Raw genomic sequence first — 19,797 nt, 5'->3', positions numbered from 1 at the left:
ATATTAAGTGGATAAGCTGAATCGCCTGACCACTACATTAAATATCACAGCAGGAGTACTAGTCAACGACTGCAATAAATTGCAAGGCATTTTTGTTAATATTAAATTCTGCCAATGTTTGTAAGATTTGTGACTAAACACAGTTGGTCTAATCCAAATACTTTGAAGTGTGCAGTCTTTAGTTACATGGCTACAGCAGAATAATGTAGGCTGGAAAGTACCGCTGGAGGCTGTCTAATCCGACCCGCTGCTCAAAGCAGGGCCAGCTACAGAGTTGGCCCAGGCTGCTCAGGGCCTCCTCCAGTCAGATTTTGAGCATCTCCCAGGATAATGACTCCACCACCTCTCCGAAACTCACTCCAGTGCTCAACGACTCTCGTTATGCAACTTTTACACCTAGATCAAAAATCCATTGCGGCAACTTGTAACCTCTGGAGCAGGGAGGTATGTACTGTAACTCAGCTAAAGGCAATGCTAGATGTAATACCTTTTGTACGGATGGATACTTGTTTGCTGCTAGATGAGTCCGATAGTGTTTTGTGAGAATTTCAGGTCAGTTTTGGGTGGACCTTGTTAGGAAGTAGAGACTAAACTGAAGGCATTTTTAAGACTGGCCAGTACCTGTACTGAGGAGACATCGGGAGCCTCTCGCCGTTCTCTTCCTAACCTCTGCGGGATTACAACTTCATAGGAAGACAACAGAGAAACCTGCTGGAAACCTAGAAAGCAGAACAGAAACACTGGCTAAAGAAACAAAGCAATCAGAAGTGTAAGACAAGGAAGAAAACGCTATTTCAGGAAAAGCCCCTCAGTGGGAAGGAGGCAGCCTGCGATTCCAGTTTAGGTCTCCAACTTATCACAGAGCCCTGAGACTGGGCTGCTCAGTGTGGGTCTGCAGCGCTGCACTGGGCAGGTCCCTCTGCGCTAGACTGGCATAATTTCTTATCGCATACTTACAAGCTCTACTTTTAAGAAACAACAGAGCACCGCACTGCCAAGGCACCACACACGATGAGAGAGCTGTAACCCAAATAGAAAAAGCCAAAGGCCCTGATGCACAGAGCAAATCTCAGAGCAAAGCACACTTGGATTGCCTTGTAAAAGGCCAGAGAAAACAACACACAAACAGCAGAGAAGACACAAAATTTTCCAGAAGGTTTCAAATCGAAAGCTTCACATTCCAATTACTGCCTTACAAGTATCTATCTCATACACCATCACTTTTCATCAGCAGGAATCAGAGCATTTAACAAAGCAGGTCAGCACAGAAAGAACTTGTTCAAGGACACAGAGAAAGACAGCATCAAAACCAGGTGTCCTGTGCTGCAAAGCTGCAGAGCCACGCCAGCTCGACCATGCAGCCTCTCTAGATTAGCTCCCAGGGGCTCCAGCAGTTCCTGTGCTTCCTAACGGCATGGCAGCACACAGCCAGCCCAGCAGAGCTCAGCCTTACGTCCTCGCCCTCCACATCACAGCCAAACTTCTGACACAAGGCCAGTACTACTCATTATGTTCTTAGAGAGCTCTTAAGGACCTTACAAAAACAAGTGAGGTGAAACAAATGCATGCAACAAAGTGGCCTTTTGCAGATCACTTTATAAATGATTTGCATATGCCACATCAGCCAGATCCTCCGACTGAACAACCACCAAACAAAAGCCTACGGCCCAAGTTTCCTTTATAAGGCACCAGTTTTTGCAAGCAACTGTTCTATACCAACTGTGTAAACAATAATAAATAGCATATATAAATTACTTTTCCCATCAACAGTCTGGCTCGGGAGCCACTCCCCAGGGAAGCGGGAGGTTGGTCGCCAGGGCCTACAGGCAGGATTAAGAGCAACAGTTTTACTAGCTCATGGCAATGGAATCAGTGAGCTCACCAGAGGAGCCTGAGCTTCCCCACCCAAAGGTAGGGGGGAAGGCGACAGTTATTCTCCTTGTCACTGTTATCTCCAGAAATAATCTCCACACATCTGGGGGGTGGTGAGGGGGTTTTAGTTTCTTGAGATCCTCCAAAAACTCTCCAAGGGGGACCAAGATGCTGCATTCATTTAAAAACCAGCCACTTCGAGCACACCAAAACTCACATTGCAACTTTGAAGGCGTCTGCGCCTTTGCGAGTCGCACGAAGGCACTGCGTGCTCGAAGCCTCCGCGGCAGGCCTGCTCCTTCGTTTGGGAAACGGGCTGGAGCTCCCACGCAGGCTTTAAATGCCAGGGGCTCCCCTGAAAGCCTCCCCGAGCCAGCACAGCCAAGCTGCAGTGACATTGAGACTCCTGCAGATGCTTTTGCAGCCTCTCCTCCCGTCCCCAGCAGGCTGACGTGCAACCTCAACGCTACGAGTATCACCTCGGGTCAGTGTTTCAAAGGGGCGTCCCGGTAAGCGACTGCCTAAGCGAAAACCACGTCCGCTTCTCTGCACTCTTTCCATCGATATCCCCTAAGAGGAAGCAAAAGCAGTTAGACTGCTTTCAACTTCTCTCACGTTACAGCACGTATGTACGTCTGTTTGGAGAACACAGATGCATTGTAGTGCACCTATTTGTAACACAGCATTTTTGTCACAAGCACAGGCAGAGCTGTGGTGTTTCTCAAGAAATAACATAGTACACATACCGCAACTGAAGTTTCATTAATTACAGTGATTGTTGAGAAAAAAGTATTAAAAAAAGAGATGAACTTCCCGAAAATAGCCCTTATGTTCACAGGCTACAGAAAGTACAGTGTCAATACCTCCTTGGCCCAGAAACAGGGGAGGGAAGGGCTGCTTCCTTCTCTGGGATGAACCACCAAAAGTACATACTCCGGCAAATCACTTCTGTACATTTGTCATTTCCAACCACACATTTCACTTGTATCCGGTCCCGAGCTCTTGCACGTCGCTGCTCTGCACTTGTTACTTCCCCGCTGCCATCCAGGAGTGCCTTTATTCGTGGGGATGTGACTCTGTGACACTCGGACGAAGTTTGAGAGACTGTCTTAGGACACGCTACAGAAACAGCTGGGCACGGTTAATCTTCGCAGTGCTCAGAAAGCGGCATGCCTCCCCAAAAGCAGCTTGGAAGCAGAAGACAAAGGAGTGAATCATCATATGAAGTAGCAAAACTGGGAGGGATTTCTGGGAAGAGTGCAACTCTGAGAGGCTTCCTGAAAGAAACGGCACTAAAAGAGTACAATTTTCAACTCTCCAAACACTCTGACAGTTGTCTCCCGCTTTTGGCTCTCCTTCCCTCCCTCCACTACCACCCGTTTGGGAGTTGGTTTCAGGTACAATGCCTTATTCTTCCCTTCATTGTGGGCAAAATTCACCAGAGGAGGAGGGTGTGTTTGTCTTGATTAACAAAGTGCTTCCTATTACGACAAGCTAAAATATAAGGGTAGGAAGGCATCACCTTGCTTTCTAGTGGAACTAAAGAGAGAAAAGCAGCCTTCACATTAAAAGTTCAAACTTAATGCAAATAGCTTCCCCTTTAACTTTCAGCTCTCCTTCCCTTTCTGGCAAAACCATCTTTTCTCTCCCCGTGTTTCAGTACAGATCAAATTGACAACAAGCCTGCTAATGTACAGAAGAGACAAGAGTTTGTTTTGTGGGATTCTCGCCCAGACAAAACCGCTCCGCAGTGGCTGCAAGTGGAGCACACCCCCCAGAACAAAAGCATCCGTTACGGCAGGTATCTCTGTATTGCGTTGACCCTGACTTTATAAAGAGCCTATTTCCATGCTGACTGCCCCATGCAACGCTTCGTGCATCACTAGCAGCCCTCCAAGAGGGCACAAGACTAGTTAATCAAAGCTCCAATGACAGGGACAAGTGCAATGAAGCAGAAATTAGAACATCCAAGAGAACCCTGCCCCTAAATCTTCCTCTCACAAAGGCTGCTACTAGGGGACGGGCCTTTTTCCTTCTGAGAAACACAAATCTTGAAAGATCTGTCCTTAATCCAGTAACACTTTGGCCACCTCAAATCCCACCTAGCACCCAACGCTCCTAGTGACTGACACATTCAGACCTTATCTCACCCAGGGAAGAAAAATGTACTCAGGCTGACCTAATTAGCACAAGGCAAAACTCCAGCAAGGACAAGGCAGCTTGCAGCTATCGCAGCAGTCTAGATAAATGCCGGGTTCCAGCATGCTGTGAAGGCATTATCAGATATGTTCCTGCACCCACACCGGTATTAAGATGCTACCCTCCAGTCAAGACGGTTACGATCCATGAAAATTCATCCATGCAGTACAAAGTAAAGGTGGTTTAATTCATAGCAATTAGGGAAAGGCAGAAGTGACAGCAAAAACCGAACCCAGATACTCAGCTGTTTTCTGTACGAGATGTTTGAAGATATTTATATTCTATTTTCCTAAGATACGCTATTTCTTGTAGCTTTTTCTCCACCCCCTTTTGAGAAATTTCATTGCGATATAAGAAGTATGGTTCTCAAGCACAGCAAGTTGCAATAAATTTTTCAGTAACTTGCAGGACTTCTTGTACTCAGGTGCTTCCTGCCACCGGCCTAGGCTGCTGCCTGAGCTGTGCTACACGTCGCCACTGAGAATATGCTTCTTATCGTTCATTCTTGGGTGCAACACTAGTTGAGATTGTATTTCCAAGGAGAAAAAAAACAATTGCATCCACTATATTTATCTTGTCTCATTAAAGACTGCCTTTAATTACCAAGCATCGGAGGCAACTAGGAAGACGTGAATCATCTTCCCCTCCCCGCCCCAAATCCACAGTAGGAATTTCATGCACGTTCCATAGCGTGCGGGAGCTTGAAAGCCATCAAAACATGTCACAGCCGTTACGGCTCTCCAGCTGCTGAGGTAAGCTGTTGAGGTACTCACTCCCCGGCAGGTTAAGATCTATATTCAGCAAAAGTCAAGCTGCATCTCCTGTCTTCATAGACCTTGGCATGCCTGCAGACTGTTGGCTCAGTTACAGAAATACAGCACGCAGCTACATCCACCCACATTGAACAGTTCACCCCCATCATCACCCTTCCTTCACCATAACTCTTTCCCAAGCCTACTAAAGTGAGGTCAAAGATATACTCTTCAATGGAAGCAAAAAAAAAAGAAATAGGAAAGTTTAGACTGTAGCCTATTACACCACAAAACAAACTCATTTCATAAAAACAAGCTCATCAGCATGTGACCAGCTCAGCAGCTCAGGCTGCAGACAGACGTTAACAAGGAACGTGCAAAAAACCACCCTTCACCCCGAGGAGCAGGGCCGGATTCTTGGAGACAAGGCTCACGACCGTCCCACCTGCAGCATCTCAGGGTCCAGCAGTGCGCTGGGATCACCAGCAATGACTGCAGGGCTCTGTTTCTGCTCTGACCACCCTTTTCGGGTCCCCCACTGCTTTCAGCATCACAAGCGATACCAAAGAGCATCATTCTGTACAATAAGCAAAACACTAAAATTCCTCTGATACTACCCAAATTTGTTTACAGCCATCTATCAGTGAAACTGAAAGCGAGGACACCCAGTATGACCATTTACTTGTATTCACCTACTTCAATTTACTGAATCCCTGAGTAAGAGTGGAAAGTTGCCTACTGAGCCAGGAAAAAAAAAAAAAAAAAATCAGCACCACACAGAAGCAAGGCACTGCTAATGCTCTCTTCAGATTTATTCTGTGCCTGCATCCACCCTGGCAACTTTTAGCCATTTTACTCTAAACATCAAGGCTTGACCAAATCCGTATTAAACCTAGAGCATCAGTCAGCAGCAATGAGTTTTAACCTTCTCATAGCTGTGAGCACATCCTAGTCAAAAGATGCACATTGCTAAAGCATTAAATACACAAACTCATTAAAGTAACCATTGTTATAATTGATGACAATTAATGGATGAGGTCGGCTGCACCAGTCATTCAACACTTAGGCAGCAGACTGCTCACTGGAAGCAGCACTAAAAGCTTTACGCAGCCATCTAGTCCATCCTCAGGTGCCAGGGTAGGATCAGTTCCGCACAGAGCATCTCCAGCAAGCCTCCCTGATGTCCAACGCATTGCCCTTGCTGTGTTTTAAGTAGTATCTCTAATCCCCAAAGGAGGTGGACAGTTTACTGCCCTTCTGCCTGGCTGCAAGTTTTTAGATTTTCCAAGTGTGCTGTCACACTCCCCTCTCCTTTCCTCCAACGATGTAAAGGCCAATATTCAATATTTCCTTGTGGACCCTATTTCTTAGATCCCTGACCATTCATATTAGGCTCTACTGGCTCTACTCTGCAGTTAGACAGTACCTATCCTGAAAAAGGATCCAAAACAGGACACAACAGTCCAGGGAGGCCTCACGAGTATCAAGGTTCACATGCTTTCTGTGTTTATGTATCTCCACAGGTTAATCTTTCTTCCATAACAGACAGCATGGCTGATCACTTGCCGTTTCACCTACTCTAACACTCATTTCCTTTCCTGCCAACATGCTCCTGCACCCCATTTTTCACCCGCTGGTACTTGTGCAGGCAATTGTTCCCACCTCAGCAGAACGCTTTCTACCTGTCCTTTCAAAGCCGCCTCTTTCTGCCAGATATTTCTCTCACCTGTCCGCATTATCAGGACATTCCTTTCTTTAAGGAGCCTGAACCCTGCCTGACTGGAAGGGTATCAACTGCAAACTCAGTGTTCTCTGTGTGTTCTCTGTATCCCATTTTCAAAATCATAAGGGACTTTGCCAAGCAGTATCTGTTTGAGGAGAAACTTCTGTGAACTGGCTTACAGATGTCTTTCCAGAATGACATGTAACCACTGATTACTTCATCAGTGTATTTCTTCAATTGATTACATACTAGGAAAAGCATTTTTAGGTGCAGTTGACCTTTCCACTAAGATGACAGCAGTAGTAAGATTTACTCTTTGGATCACTGGAAGCAAAAATCTCCTTCATTTTCATTCCATAAATATTATCCAAGTCTACTTAAAAATATTTAGTGATTTATACAAAACACCAAGCTAACAAATCTGCTGAACGTTTCCTCTGAAGCCAGCAGCTTCGGTTCCTCCCATACCTCAAAGGCTACAGAGTGCCTTGGTGGTGCTCCATCTCCAAAGCACCTGGGAACATCTGGCCAGCTGTTCTTCTACAGGGTACTCCTCCTTGTGACTTTTCTTTCCATCTGCTCTCTCCCTTGCTCTACATCTTCAGACCAAGTGGGTCTCCTTGTGTCACAATGCCTTTTAGAAGGTAGGAAAAGATGACCAACTATCATGGCAAGAGAAGCCAATTCATCTACTTGATTTATTGCTCACCTGAAATATTTGTTTAACATTAAAGCTGGCAAGAGCGTTAATGTAATTTCTCTTAGTATTTTACTGGGGGTGTTGGACATTAATGAGGATATTGAGCTCTTCTACAGCAATATTTCCTAGAGAATTCTTACCTCCCTCTTGCTGAAATCCTGACCTATGCTGTAAGTGTTTCCTGTCTAGACTCTTACTATTCCTTCTGCCCTTTCTAAAGCCACGCTAATCTGTCTGCAAGACAACAGCTACTCCTGTTCCACAAAAAGGACTATTGCTCTTCTCTGGTACTGTCACAACATCCTCTCCCCCTTGGAACCTTCTTACAAGGAGAAACAGAGCAAAGCCATACCATCCTCTGGTGCAAGACGATTGATCTCACCGGGACACCCTTCTTCCTGGGTCAATGGCCCTGGAGCCTCTGCCCTTCTATCCACAACAGCCTGGCCCGTGGAGAGGAGCTCCTCGCACACAGAGCCCACTCACTTCCTCCACGTCTCATCAGCTGTGTAGATGTCAGCTCGCTTCGCATGGGGGAGGTTCGTGGGAACGTTTCTCTTTGGAGATGTCACCATCTTTAAATTTGGCCACCAAAGGAAACCACGCAATACAAATTCAATCACAAAACTCTACTGAGTTGAGCAAATAAACTTTTTTTTTATTTTAGCTTGAGAAATGAGAATGATCGGGACATGAAAAACTACGAAGTCATGTTTCAAACTTCCTTTTTCTGAAAACAAAGCACTACAAGAGGCAACATTAGCTACACTGACATTTCTTGCCTCTTTTTATTCTTCACACAGAGGAAATAACCACAAAACCCCTCTTTACTCTGCTGAATGCTGATTTGTTGAAATATGGGTGAGGCAGTGCTGTGTTTTTTATGAGCTGAACAAAGGCATTATCTTAACTAAACACTGCATCTCCCCAGAAAAGTCAAACCTTTAAGAATTTTAAGAGACTTTAAGAATCCCTTTAAAAACTGGTAAAGTGTGGCTAGAACATCCCGGTACGTGTATGACACCAAGTATCGGGGAAGAGACCAAGTAGCAAAAACCACAGTCCCTGCCTATGGCAATGCCAGACGGTTTCTTTATGAATTTATACAGCCAAACGTTGAGGCCTCCTACAGACACAAATAGGAGGGGAAAATCTACGCTATACAAATCCCTTAAGGCTACACATCACTATATGATTATGTTCATTCAGGAATTTTCAATTAGCAGTTTCCGGTAACGCCCCATTTCTGCCTCGTATCCCTATTTATTGGGGAGCGTCCAAAGCACTTACCTTCCAAACCAAAAGTTGGAAGTGCCTGGATAAACTGAAACAGGTGACTCGTTTCTCCCCTCTCCTTCACGCTCAGACCCAAGATAAAGGCGGCCCATTATCTTTCATCGCAGATTGGGCATTATTAGCTGGGACAGAGACGCAGAAGGCAGAGAGAAACACTGCCATCCGCCATCAGTAACTCGGTGACCTGTACTTCCTCCCACCCACACGTAGGAACTAAAATATTACCCATCAGAACACCGCCCGGTCCATTAGAAGCACAAGCATCCAACGTCCAGGAGATGCGTCATTTTATACTTTGCTCCTCGGCGCTCTGGCAAGGCAGTTTCCAACACGCTGTGCTACCTCCACCACAAGCCAACAGCCACATTTCAAAGCTTGGCTTTCATCTGGCACACATCTCACAACCACCAGTAACAACACGCCAAGCGAGAGGCAAGAGGTTGGCAGCACAGAATCCCTCAGGGAGAGACACCCACCACAAGAGCACTGTTTCTCAGCACGAAGCATCAATATTCGTTTTAGAAAAGATTCCTCAATTATGAAGCCCTGACTATAAAACTACGCATCAACGATAAACACAGAAGTTTAACACAGTGCATGTATCCCTTCAGGAGGAGGAAAACAATAACAGAGGAGACATTTCTGCCTATCACGTACATATAACATCAGAATCAGCATCATAAAAGCCCATAAACAGAACAGTTCCAATTCATGAACAGCTCATAAAGACAGCACAGTGTCGACTCATTAAAAGCCCATAAACAGAGCACGGTGTCCGTTCACTGCCATTAGCGATGGCACTGTGCTGTGCCCAAGTTCTTGCCCCAGGACACAGCCTCTGTCCTCCTTGGGGAAAGCAGCCTGCCCCGTGCCGGGCTGTGCCAGCGCAGGTGATGCCCTGGCTCCACGATGGCTAAGGCCACCCAAACAGAGAGGGGGAAGACACAGGTCCCTGTGCGTGCCCCGAGAAATGCAGTGGAAACAATGTGGGTGTTCTGTCACCTCAACATGGAAATGCAACATCCTCTGGGCAGGGAAATTACAGGGTTGTACCCCGGATCTGCTCACACAAATTTCTGGGAGACCCATGAACAGGCTGCCCACCCACCGCACGTTTCACAGGCTTTCTTGTACACGGATTGCCACCGGCCTAGTAAAAGCCTGGAAGAGGACCTGGAGAGCAGAGTGCCTGGCCTGGCACGGGGGGCTGGAGAGCAAAGCGACAGCGTTCCCCAGACGCCTGCAAACTCCACAGGTGCGAGGGGACCCCGCCAGCTCACCGGCCGAGGCTGCCTCCTCGCACCTCAGGGTTAAGACGAAGGCCCGGCTGCTCTCTCAGCCCCTCCGCGGCATCTCTGATCACGCGCAATATTTACCAGGAGCATTTTGGCAGCGGCCGCCCTGAACAGGGCCCAGGTTGCGTCACCACCCACAGCACCCTCCTCCCGTGTGCTCCTTCGGACACCTGTGACCCCCACACCGTGACCGAGCACCTCCAGGGCTGCCCGCGCAGGGGGAGATCCCCCTGCCTCAGAGCCCCACGCATCGGGGGGCAGAGGGGGATGGCCGGGCAGGACCCCACCACTCCGGCAAAGGGAAGGGGGGGGTCTCCCACCCCACCTGCCAGCCGTCGGGGCCAGGCCGGGCCCCAGCAGCCCCGAGGAAGGGCAGGGGGCTGCCAGAACCCCTCAGCTGGCCCCAGCGCCAGGCCGGGCCCTGGCAGCCCGGGGGTGATGGGGAGGGGGCTGGCGCTCACGGAGGGGTCAGCGAAGGGGCCCGGCCGCGCTGCCCCGGCAGGGAAGGGGGCCCGGGCCCGTCCGGCCGAAGGGAGGGAGGAAAGGGGGGAGGGGGGGCCGGCGCAGGCCCAGGCCCCGCCGCCCCGGCCCGGCGCACTCACCCGCGCGGCCCGGCTGCCCGGGCGCGGCCAGCAGCAGGAGGCAGAGGCAGCTGCGCGCCGCCCGGGCCCGGGCCCAGGCCATGGCGCTCCGCGTCCGCATCGCCCCTCCCGGCTGGGGCGCTGGGTCCGGCCGGCGGCCCGCGGCCTTATGGAGCCGGGCCGGGGCCTGCGCCGCGCCGCCCCCCGCCGCCCCGGGGCGGGGCCGCTCCGCCCGCGGCACCGCGGCCGAGGGGCGGCCCCGGCGCCGAGCGGCGGCCGAGAGCCCCCCGCGGCCGAGACCGAGGCGGTGACGCCGGGCCCTCGGATGCAGGGCGCGGAGGAGCCGCCCCGTGCCGCCCGCACCCGCTGAAACGCCACAACGGCAACCGTGCCGGCGCCCACCCGGGACATTTCATCACGCCTCGGCCCCGCGGGACCGGGGCTGAGCCGGGCCGCGCGCAGCAACACCGCGCTCCAGACAGAGCCCCGCTGCCTCGGGAGAGATCCCCGAACGACACCTCCTCGTGTGACAGAGGCTGGGTGAAATCGAGCGTTCACATTTCCAGTACGTTCTTAGGGAAAAAACAACTAAGTCCCGACAGCGAGCGAGTGCCGAAGAAAAAGCTGGCTGAAGGGAACTGGTGTCAGCACAGACCGCAGACACAACGGCTCTTTTCTGGCCTTTCCTCCCAAAAAACTACGTTACAAATTAGAAGCACGTGGAAACACAACTGCGCGTTAGCACTCCACTGCACGATACCCAGGATACAGGTGAGGAAGAGAAAAACTCTCCAGAACGGAACACCCTCACAGGTTTACAGCCCCTCCGCTCCACGCGTCATACGTGTTGCTCTGACCCGCCTCCGGCCAGCACTCAGCGACCCATTAAACACCCTCCCAGGGCACCCCACGGAGCACGGTGTCTTCCTCCGGGAGAAGGAGGAATAAACAACATGTGACATACCAGTCACATTGCTGAAGAGGTGATGGAGAAGCACCCTCGTGCCATCGTGATAAGCAGTGTACAAGAGCCTAGACAAATAAAATCCAGTTTTACCGACGACTTCTCAGGTATCGATAACCTTTCCTGGTTTCCCAAGGGTGGTAATTCACAGGTTGCTTCGAGCCTCCGTGTTCTTTTCCCTAGTAGGTCGCTGCAGCGGAATTCCTCACCGTAGATGCAGAGCCAGACCTACGCCAAGGGCCACGCACATCTCATCAGCACAAACAAGAGACAACTAGACGCGAGTGCCCTTTGAGGGCCATCAGCCAGACACATCCGCACACACCCACGTTCTCACTCACAGGGGTCTGACCGACATTGGCGATGTTTTAGAAATTGCCTTTGAATGCACGTAATGCAAAAGATGCCATTAGTAAACACATAACGGGCTGAGCAATTGGTGCAAGTCTTCCCCCTCTCCTTAATGATGAGTCCTCGGCAGACTTTGTAAGAGGTTTATACTGCTGTCGCTACAGTGAACAATTAAAGAGGAATTTGAAGAGTCATTTGGCCCTTCGCATTCCAAAACTCTGCATCCATTTTTGCAGGAGCTGTAGGAAGATGGCCTGCGACTCAGGTTTCCCCCCTCGTGGCCTCCAGCAACCAGAAAACCTCCTGTTCCTGTTGGACGGAGCTGACAACGCGACTTTATGAAGCCACTCTTACGTACCCTAACAGACCAAACCATAAAGCTACGCAGGAAGCCGGCACGCTAAACTGTATAATACTGCAAAGTGAGACAGAGGATTTTATTCCCACCTGATGTTAGAAACAACACAGAGGTTATATATCTTCAACCCGATGGAAGCTGCACATCGCTTTTGAGTCAGGTAATACCCTGTGCTTCCCAGAAGCTGGGCATTATCCAAGATTCGGGAGGCTTCCCATGGGTTAGCATAACATCGTGCATCAAATACAGACACCACTGTGCGCTGTACAATGCACAAACATGAATCATCCCATGGTTCCTGCCTGAGGGGCATGAGATTCCCAGGTCCGCATTCAGCAAGAGCTATGTTCATCTGCCTTGACCCCTGCTGTCACTCACCACCGCTACTGCAGCCTGGCAATACAAGGAATTGAAGACGACACACCTCAAAGTTCCAGAAACAAACCAGAAACGAGGCAGGAAAGCTAGGACAGCTTCAGAACACACGTTTTGCGTCAAATGCAAACCTGCCAACTTTGGAAACAAAAAATCTGGAGAACTGCTCATCTGACCAGCCAGTTGGAACACACCTGAACTGCCCACATCAGCAGAGCTATCGCTCAGACACGGTGGAAGGTGCTCTCGGAGAAGAACCGCGTGAAACAAACCCATAAATCCTGGAGCTCTGCAATGGCTTAAGTCACAAATGAATCCTCAAAGGCAAGCACAGGGATTCAAGCCATTAGTTGTCTCCAGCACAGAACTTATGACTAGAATAAGGCAAAGTGACAAAACCCACTGCAGACAAGAGCCTTAGAGATTACTTGATATTAAAATGAGGATATTTCATTCTTTCAAAGGCTTAAATAGGAGTGATACTCTCTTAAATAGGCATAAAAGCCAGAAACAGGAAATATCTCAAAGAAGTGAACTTACTAAGAAAAAACATACACAAATGGAAACCAAGTATGTGTGCTGGGCATCTCATTTCCACAGCACATTGGTAATACAAGAGTAAGCCCCGCAATACAGCAGGCACTCTAGCTGAAATCACTCGCTGATGTGGCTGATGAGCCAAGAAGATGCAAAACCAACTATTTACACCAAAGGCAAAGTAGCATCCAGTGTGATAACAAAGCTTACGTGGTAGATGTTGAAAAGGACCTCACTCAGTGTCTGGGGAAGGGGAGGGAATTTGGTGTTTTTCAAGGAAAAGCATTCCATCGTCCTTTGACAGAGCAGGGACACAGTCCTGTGGGCGACAGTGGGACCACAAGACAGCAGCCCCGTTTCCTAAGGAACGCGGCGGACGGTGCAAGGCCAGAGATGTAATGACCAGCAACTAACGGGGACCTTTGCGTCTCCTCTGCAGTGGTAAGGAAAGCCCACGCAAAGAGGCATTTCCTCCTTTGTGTTTTGTCACAGCCAATCCCCTCTGGAGGCTTTAGAAGATTTTTAGACTAGTTTCTAAAGGGAGCAAGGCAGATGTACACGAGCGGCAGTACAGACCAGTGTATCAGGGCGTAAATCTCGTATGTGGGTACACGTGGAGTTCACTGACACTCTGTGAGCTGGACAGCAGCCGTTGCCGGGCTGTGGTTTAGCGAGCCACACTGTGCTTGAGCAGACAGCGAGGGCAGGGAAGACGATATGGAATGAATTCCCCAAATGACATCTGCTGTTTGTCAATTATTTTCACAATTCTTTAACAAAACCGTAGAATCAGCAAGAAAAGAGATTTCTCAGAAATCCTCATATGATGGAGTTGGCCATTACACTCCCTTTTCCAGTGAATGCTGAACATGTACCTTTGCCAGACTCAAGGGCATAAGGATTCCAACTAAAATGGCTAAACATGTAACTAGTTTTAAACAGCCAAGTCAGATGTGTTGTGTTCTCCCTCCAACCTCAGTCCTGCTGGCTCCCACATCCTCTCCACATACCACGTGCATGGTGGTTGCTTATAAGCACTGTAAATAAGAGAGATTAAGGATTCTGGATGTAGTCGGGACTTCACTGACATCACCAGCACCAGTCCAGCTGGCTTAGGAAGCACACTCGCCAACACCGCACCGGTGATCGCTGGCTGACAGGCACCTACCAATCCTGCTAATGGCTCTTTCCCAAATGCATTCTTATCAAATTACATGTTTTGCCTGGCTTCCAGCTGGAGTTAATGAATGCCACGTACCTGTCTCAAACCGCGCTTGGCATTTCCAATCTAATGACCTCAAGACACTGTGAGGGGGATTAAATGAGGTAGAAGAAAACTGATGGAAACAGGCAGCAGCTTGTTCAGATGTAGAGGGTCAATAGCAGGATCCCAGTCTCTAACCCTCTACTTTTATATAGCCGAGTGCGCCGTTCAATTACTCTCCGAGTCTCATCCAGAAAGCGCTCAGAGGTACATCTCTACAGCTCTCTGAGCATAGCAAAGAAGGGCCAAGACTAGGCAAGGGGGTGTCCCAATGCCCATCGCTTTGTACAAGGGGTAGGGCACTTAAGATAAAAAAATTCTGCAACTTGACTACCCAAGCAGGACTAGTTCCTCCTCTGGGCAGGGAGATGGTCTAGACAACTCCTGAAATCCCCTCCCTGTTTTCATATTAATGGGAAGTTTGCTCAAGGTGTCGAGTCTCATTTATTTTCAAAAGACTTCCAGAGTCACACTTCGGGGAGCTCAAGGGAGCAGAGACAGTTTCACCCCTCCTGGCTCCAAGCCTCCTCCAAGCAGCACTTGGCTGTACAGCTCCCTCCGGGCCATAATCCAGCACGTCCCACAGCGTTCCCAGCCCCTTTGGACACGACCTCCCCCCCAGCAATTAACGTGATGAAGTCTCAAACATCAGGCCCTAAAGCACGAGTTTCATTTACCCCCATTTCAGAAGTGCTTTACGCTGACAGAATGGTGTAAAACCTGAGTAAAGACACATTCGATGTGATCTTTCCTCTGCCTTCCTTAGTGCTGCAAACGAAATCCACTGCCGCCCACATGCTGCGCAGTCTTTAAGCTATTTCTAAAGCCACTTGGAAGCCTCTTAATCAGTAAAGAAGGGCTTAGTGGGACAGCTGGCCATCACATCCCACAGGCAAACCAATTCCTGTTGCAGGTCAGAGGAAACCTGACTCTAGCAGTACCACGACACAGCTCTCCAGCCCAACAACAGTCATTCACCGCCAGCGAACAAGCCAAGGCCGCAGTTGCCTCAGGAAGGTGGTACCACCCTGCGCCAGGCACGCGGGGGACTTTCGGTCTAATGCTATGGGGAGCTGCTGGCCTAAACCCTCTCTCCCATCAAGAGCGCAGGGAGAAGCGGCTCTCCACGCTTGCCAGAGCTACTCCGGGTGCCGGGCTGCTGCCCCAGCCGCCCGGGGAGCCTCTCCCTGCCGCTGCCTCAGCTGAGGCGGATGAACTCCCTCTGCTTGTTACCGTGCCACACGCTGACACGCGGGAGCGGGGCCCGAGCGAGGCCTTCCCCGCGCTACGAGCAGGCGGCGGCGACCCCGCAGAGGCAGCTCCCCCCGGGGAGGGGGGCACGGGGCGCGCCCACCTGCGGGGCAGGGTCCCCGACAGGCACCACAGGACCTCCGACGGGCGCGGGGCGAGGGCCTGGGCGGCAGGGGGCGGCCGGGGGCAGCGAGGCCTCGCTCCCCGGCAGCGGGCCGCTGCCTCCCGCGCGGCGGGCTCACGGCGCCAGACGGCTCCCACCGCGCCCCAGCAACTCACGCCGAGCGGGGCAGCGCGTCCTAGGCCTCCTCTGTGCCGGAGGCCTGCGCGGGCAGCGCCCCGCGGCGCGGCCGCCCCTCACGGCGGGGCGGGGCCGGGCCGGGCCGGGCCGAGCAGGGCGCGGGCCGGGCAGGGCAGGGCCGGCGGCCGCCCCTCACGGCGGGGCGCGGGCCGGGAGGGGCCGCGCCCACACCGGTGCCCCGCCCCCTGCCTTCGCCCATAGGCTGGCAGGCCTCCCCGGCAGCCAATCGCCTCCTCGTCTGGCGCGCACTTCCGCCTCGCCTCCTCGCAGCCCTCCGCGGCTTCTTCCGCCTAAGCTCTGACTGGCTGCGGGCGGCTGTTCCCCGCCCCCCGGGGCGAGACGGCCGGCGCCCATTGGCTGGCGGCGGCGCGGCGGCGGCGCGGCCCGGAGGCCGGGGCGGGCGCGGCGTTTCCTAGCAGCGGCCGCCGCCATGGCGCCGCGGCGCGGCGGGCCGGTGGGCTACGCGCTGCTGTGCGGGCAGGCCGCGCTGCTGCTCGGCAACCTGCTGCTGCTGCAGGGCGCCTCCCGCGGCCTGCCCCCCAACGGCACCGAGGCCGAGGCGCCCGGGCCGGGGCCGCCCGCCGCCGCCTGGGCCTACACCGACCCGCGGGCGCCGCTCGTCCTCTGCACCTACCTGTGAGCGCCGGGCGGGCCGGGGGCGGGGGGGGAGCGGCCGCTCGCCCTCCCTCACCGCTCCCTCCTTCCCCGCAGCCCCGAGGAGTTCGTGGAGTGCGAGGAGCCGGTGGACCACGGCGGGAACGCCACGGCGCAGCAGGAGCTGGGCCACGGCTGCGTGAAGGTGAGGGGCGGGCGGGAAGGGGCGGCGGCGGCGCGGCCGGGCCTCGCTGCGGCGGCCCCCGGGCCCGGGCGGCGGCTGAGGGCGCCCGCGCTGCCCGCAGTTCGGCGGACAGGCCTACGGCGAGGTGGACCACACCCGGGTGCAGTGCCGAGCGCTGGACGGCATCGAGTGCGCCGAGCCGCGGAGCTTCCTGCGGGGCAGCAGGCCCTGCGTCAAGTAGGACGCGATCCCGGCGGCGGGAGGGCCCCTGCACCTCTCCCGGCCCCCGCGGGAGGGAGCCCCGCCGCAAGAACCGGGGCGCGGCCGGCGGGGACGCTTCCCCGAGGGGGCGGCGGCGGCCCCCCGCCACAGCCCCGCCTGACGCGCCTCCGGCCGCTTCCCTTGCAGGTACACTGGACATTACTTTATAACCACTCTGCTCTACTCGTTTTTCCTGGGCTGCTTTGGAGTGGATCGATTCTGCCTGGGCCATACCGGCACCGCCGTGGGGAAACTGCTGACTCTGGGAGGACTGGGGATCTGGTGGTTCGTTGATCTGATTCTCCTCATCACCGGCGGGCTGATGCCCAGCGACGGCAGCAACTGGTGCACCGTGTACTGAGGGGAGCAGAGGCCGCTCCGAGAGCCGACCCCCAAAGAAGCTAACGGCGTCTCTGCAGGACTGGAGACGGACGCCTCCGCCTGTTCCGCAGCATCAGAACAGACTCTGCCTTGCACAAACGTGGATTTAAGGCTGTAACTTAACACGCAGAACAGTTACTCTTGTTAATTCCTCTGTACAAACCTCGGACGCAAAATCGCTCGGTATACATTTTGCTTGTTTAAAATAATCTGGATTCCCCCCCCCTTCAGGTGGTAACAGTTTAAGAAATCCGACCTTGCAACCACAGGTGGTCAAACAAATCTTAATAAAGTGTGGAAGGAGCTGTCTCCACGTCCTTTCAGTATTAGCAGAGTAGATACAGCCACACAGAGACGCAGGCCACTAGCGTGTGGTTTTGTGTTACTAGGCTTTGCAAACCTTTACAGTTGAGTAACCTAACAAAGTTACAGAGTGTTTGTGGCAAAGTGATGAGCTCTAATTCTACATTATTTGTTTAAAACCATGTTCTCTGGCTGCAAGGCAAGCTGGGTTAGATTTAGTGGAAATTGCACCCTCTGGAGAACATCACTTCCCACTCTCCTGCAGGCGGGGAAAGCCACAGTGCAGCAAATAAAGTTACTATTCAGGCCTCTCAAAAGAAGCACTCGAATCCATTGCTGTAACTCTCCCTACCATGCTCACGTTCTAGAAACATCATCTGTAGGATGCTGCAACCAGTCCAAAGTACACACTAACTTAAAATTACCTGTTTCTCCTCCTGTCCCCTGCCCTTCATAGTGAGTAAGTGTGCTTTTCAAAACATACTCCATCGTGCTGCCCGTGGCAGCAGGTTGCATTCCCTTTCCCTGCTGCCAAACAGTCGTATTCTTTAAAACCTGTGACCATTCAGTGGCAACCCTTTGTGTTTTACGAAACTGTTAAATACCAGCTTTGCCTCGCTACTGACAGAGGGCTCGTTTCCACCCGGAGCTGCAGGGAACGGCCGGGAGCCGTCAGAGCTCCCGTCCACGTGCCGGTCACCCCTCCGGCTCCAGCCCATGGCACAGGGCACGTGCAGCACCAAAATGAGTGGGAGCTTCAAGCACCCACGCACCCAAAAGAGGAAGCCCCGCCAGATGCAGTCTGAAAACTTACCGAGCTGAATAAAAACGGGAAAAGGAAGCTGCAGTAAGTCACAGCCAGAACCAGACACAAAATCCATATATGCAAAAGCACAGTCACATTTGACGTAAAATACAGCAAATGTACGCTCTGTTCTCACACAGTTCTGCAAACCCAGGACCTTCTAGCCGTTTCCATTTGGTGAATTTCTGCCTGCGTTACTTCTACTTCTGCCTCCAATGGAGCTGCAATGGGGCTCAATCTGGCCAGGAATTCTGCCTATTCCAGTTTTGGTTTGTGGTTTATTGCAACAACTCTTCCTCTCCAGGGAATGGGGTTTATATCCCATTTAGGTCACAAGTAATCTGAATTTGGCAGCTTCAAATAGGTCTCAGGGCACTGATTTGGGGGAGGCTTCATCACGAAACTACCACATTCTTCAGACCAGTGGAACAACAGGGCTGAAAAGCCCACGGTGGGGAAAAAATTATGCAGTGAGCCAGAAGGGAGAAAATAATAATCCCATGCACAAAAGCCCATCGTCATTAACATCTCCCCACGTCCTCAGCCCGGCAGCTGCCAGCTAACAGCAGGACCTCAAATTCCTTCCGTGTACGAGGCTGTCATGGACTACACTGAGGAATACCAGGGGCATTGGTCCGACAGCTTTCCTCCTGCCCACGTATTCAGAAAGGCAAAGTTGTGACTTCCCTGCCACCACCACGCACTCACCCCCCCTCACACCCAGAACCAACCTGTGTGCAGGGCAGCAGCGCCTGTGCCCGCTTCACAGATGTCTGCAGGAAGCGTGCTCAGCCAGTTCTCACTGGAAAATGTGACGTTGAAAGCAAAAAAAAAAAAAGTAACGAAGTGTTTAAACCAAGAGTTTTATTGGGACACACTTACCCATGGAAGGGCTCGAGACGAGCAATAGCTGGAGCTGTCTTAACATCATCAGCAATAAAATTAAACTTGCACCTCGGGCTGGGAGGATGCACGTCGCCTGGAGAGGGACCGTTTCTGCTCCCATCTGTCGTGTTCCTTACCAAACACACGCCCTGGCAGCAAGGGATGCTTCTTGCCTGGTTAGCCTCTGTCCCCCCGTTTCTAGCAGCGACAAACAAGATCAAAAACTTTTTCAAAGCAGAGGCCACGATGGCCCTTTGCCCTCCCCTTGGTGCTTTTCCCCGCTGAAGCTGGCTGGGGGCCAGGGTGTCTGGCAGGGTGCCGTGGGGCACGGGGTGCCATGGGGCAGGCAGCCCAGCCGGCTGCAGCTCCGCAGCGGGGGCCTCCAAGGGACTCCAGCCCTAAGTGTGGCACAAGAGACACCAGGCAGGACTTTGGCAGCTCCGTGCAGCACCCCTAAAGCTCCCCCAGCACACGGTCGCAGCTCCCCTTGCACGTGGGGGAGCACCCGCCGGTGGCCCCTGCGGTCCCCCCGCCCCAGCAGGGACGGCGTTCAACCCCCCAGCAA

At 52.4% G+C, this 19,797-nt stretch overlaps 2 protein-coding genes across 2 annotated transcripts in view; one reads left to right on the top strand and one right to left on the bottom strand.

The window, feature by feature from the left end:
* ADAM9 (ADAM metallopeptidase domain 9) overlaps window positions 1-10,607 on the bottom strand; it is a 30,798-nt gene extending 20,191 nt beyond the window's left edge. Inside the window, exons 1-2 of the mRNA XM_075523791.1 lie at window positions 10,440-10,607; window positions 622-719 (exon numbers count right to left, since the gene is read on the bottom strand). Of these exons, the coding sequence (XP_075379906.1) occupies window positions 622-719; window positions 10,440-10,539 (198 nt within the window). The 5' untranslated portion in view covers window positions 10,540-10,607. The remainder of the gene's footprint in view (window positions 1-621; window positions 720-10,439) is intronic.
* A 5,583-nt stretch (window positions 10,608-16,190) lies between these two features.
* TM2D2 (TM2 domain containing 2) lies at window positions 16,191-17,555 on the top strand. Its single transcript, XM_075523793.1, has 4 exons — window positions 16,191-16,455; window positions 16,531-16,618; window positions 16,719-16,834; window positions 17,006-17,555. The coding sequence occupies exons 1-4, from the start codon at window positions 16,250-16,252 to the stop codon at window positions 17,217-17,219; spliced, it is 624 nt and encodes a 207-aa protein (XP_075379908.1). The 5' UTR covers window positions 16,191-16,249; the 3' UTR covers window positions 17,220-17,555.
* The last annotated feature ends 2,242 nt before the right edge of the window (window positions 17,556-19,797 follow it).

The sequence above is a fragment of the Mycteria americana genome, chromosome 23 (assembly GCF_035582795.1).
Source record: "Mycteria americana isolate JAX WOST 10 ecotype Jacksonville Zoo and Gardens chromosome 23, USCA_MyAme_1.0, whole genome shotgun sequence".
NCBI lineage: Eukaryota > Metazoa > Chordata > Aves > Ciconiiformes > Ciconiidae > Mycteria > Mycteria americana.
Note: the sequence above shows the minus strand (reverse complement) of the source record. Positions and strands in the feature narration are given on the sequence as shown.

Excerpts from the sequence above, each read along its gene's own strand:
- TM2D2 (XM_075523793.1), top strand. The coding sequence starts at position 16,250 with ATGGCGCCGCGGCGCGGCGGGCCGGTGGGCTACGCGCTGCTGTGCGGG. Across the intron at positions 16,456-16,530 it reads CTCGTCCTCTGCACCTACCT|CCCCGAGGAGTTCGTGGAGT; the intron begins GTGAGCGCCGGG and ends CCTTCCCCGCAG. Across the intron at positions 16,619-16,718 it reads TGGGCCACGGCTGCGTGAAG|TTCGGCGGACAGGCCTACGG; the intron begins GTGAGGGGCGGG and ends CGCTGCCCGCAG.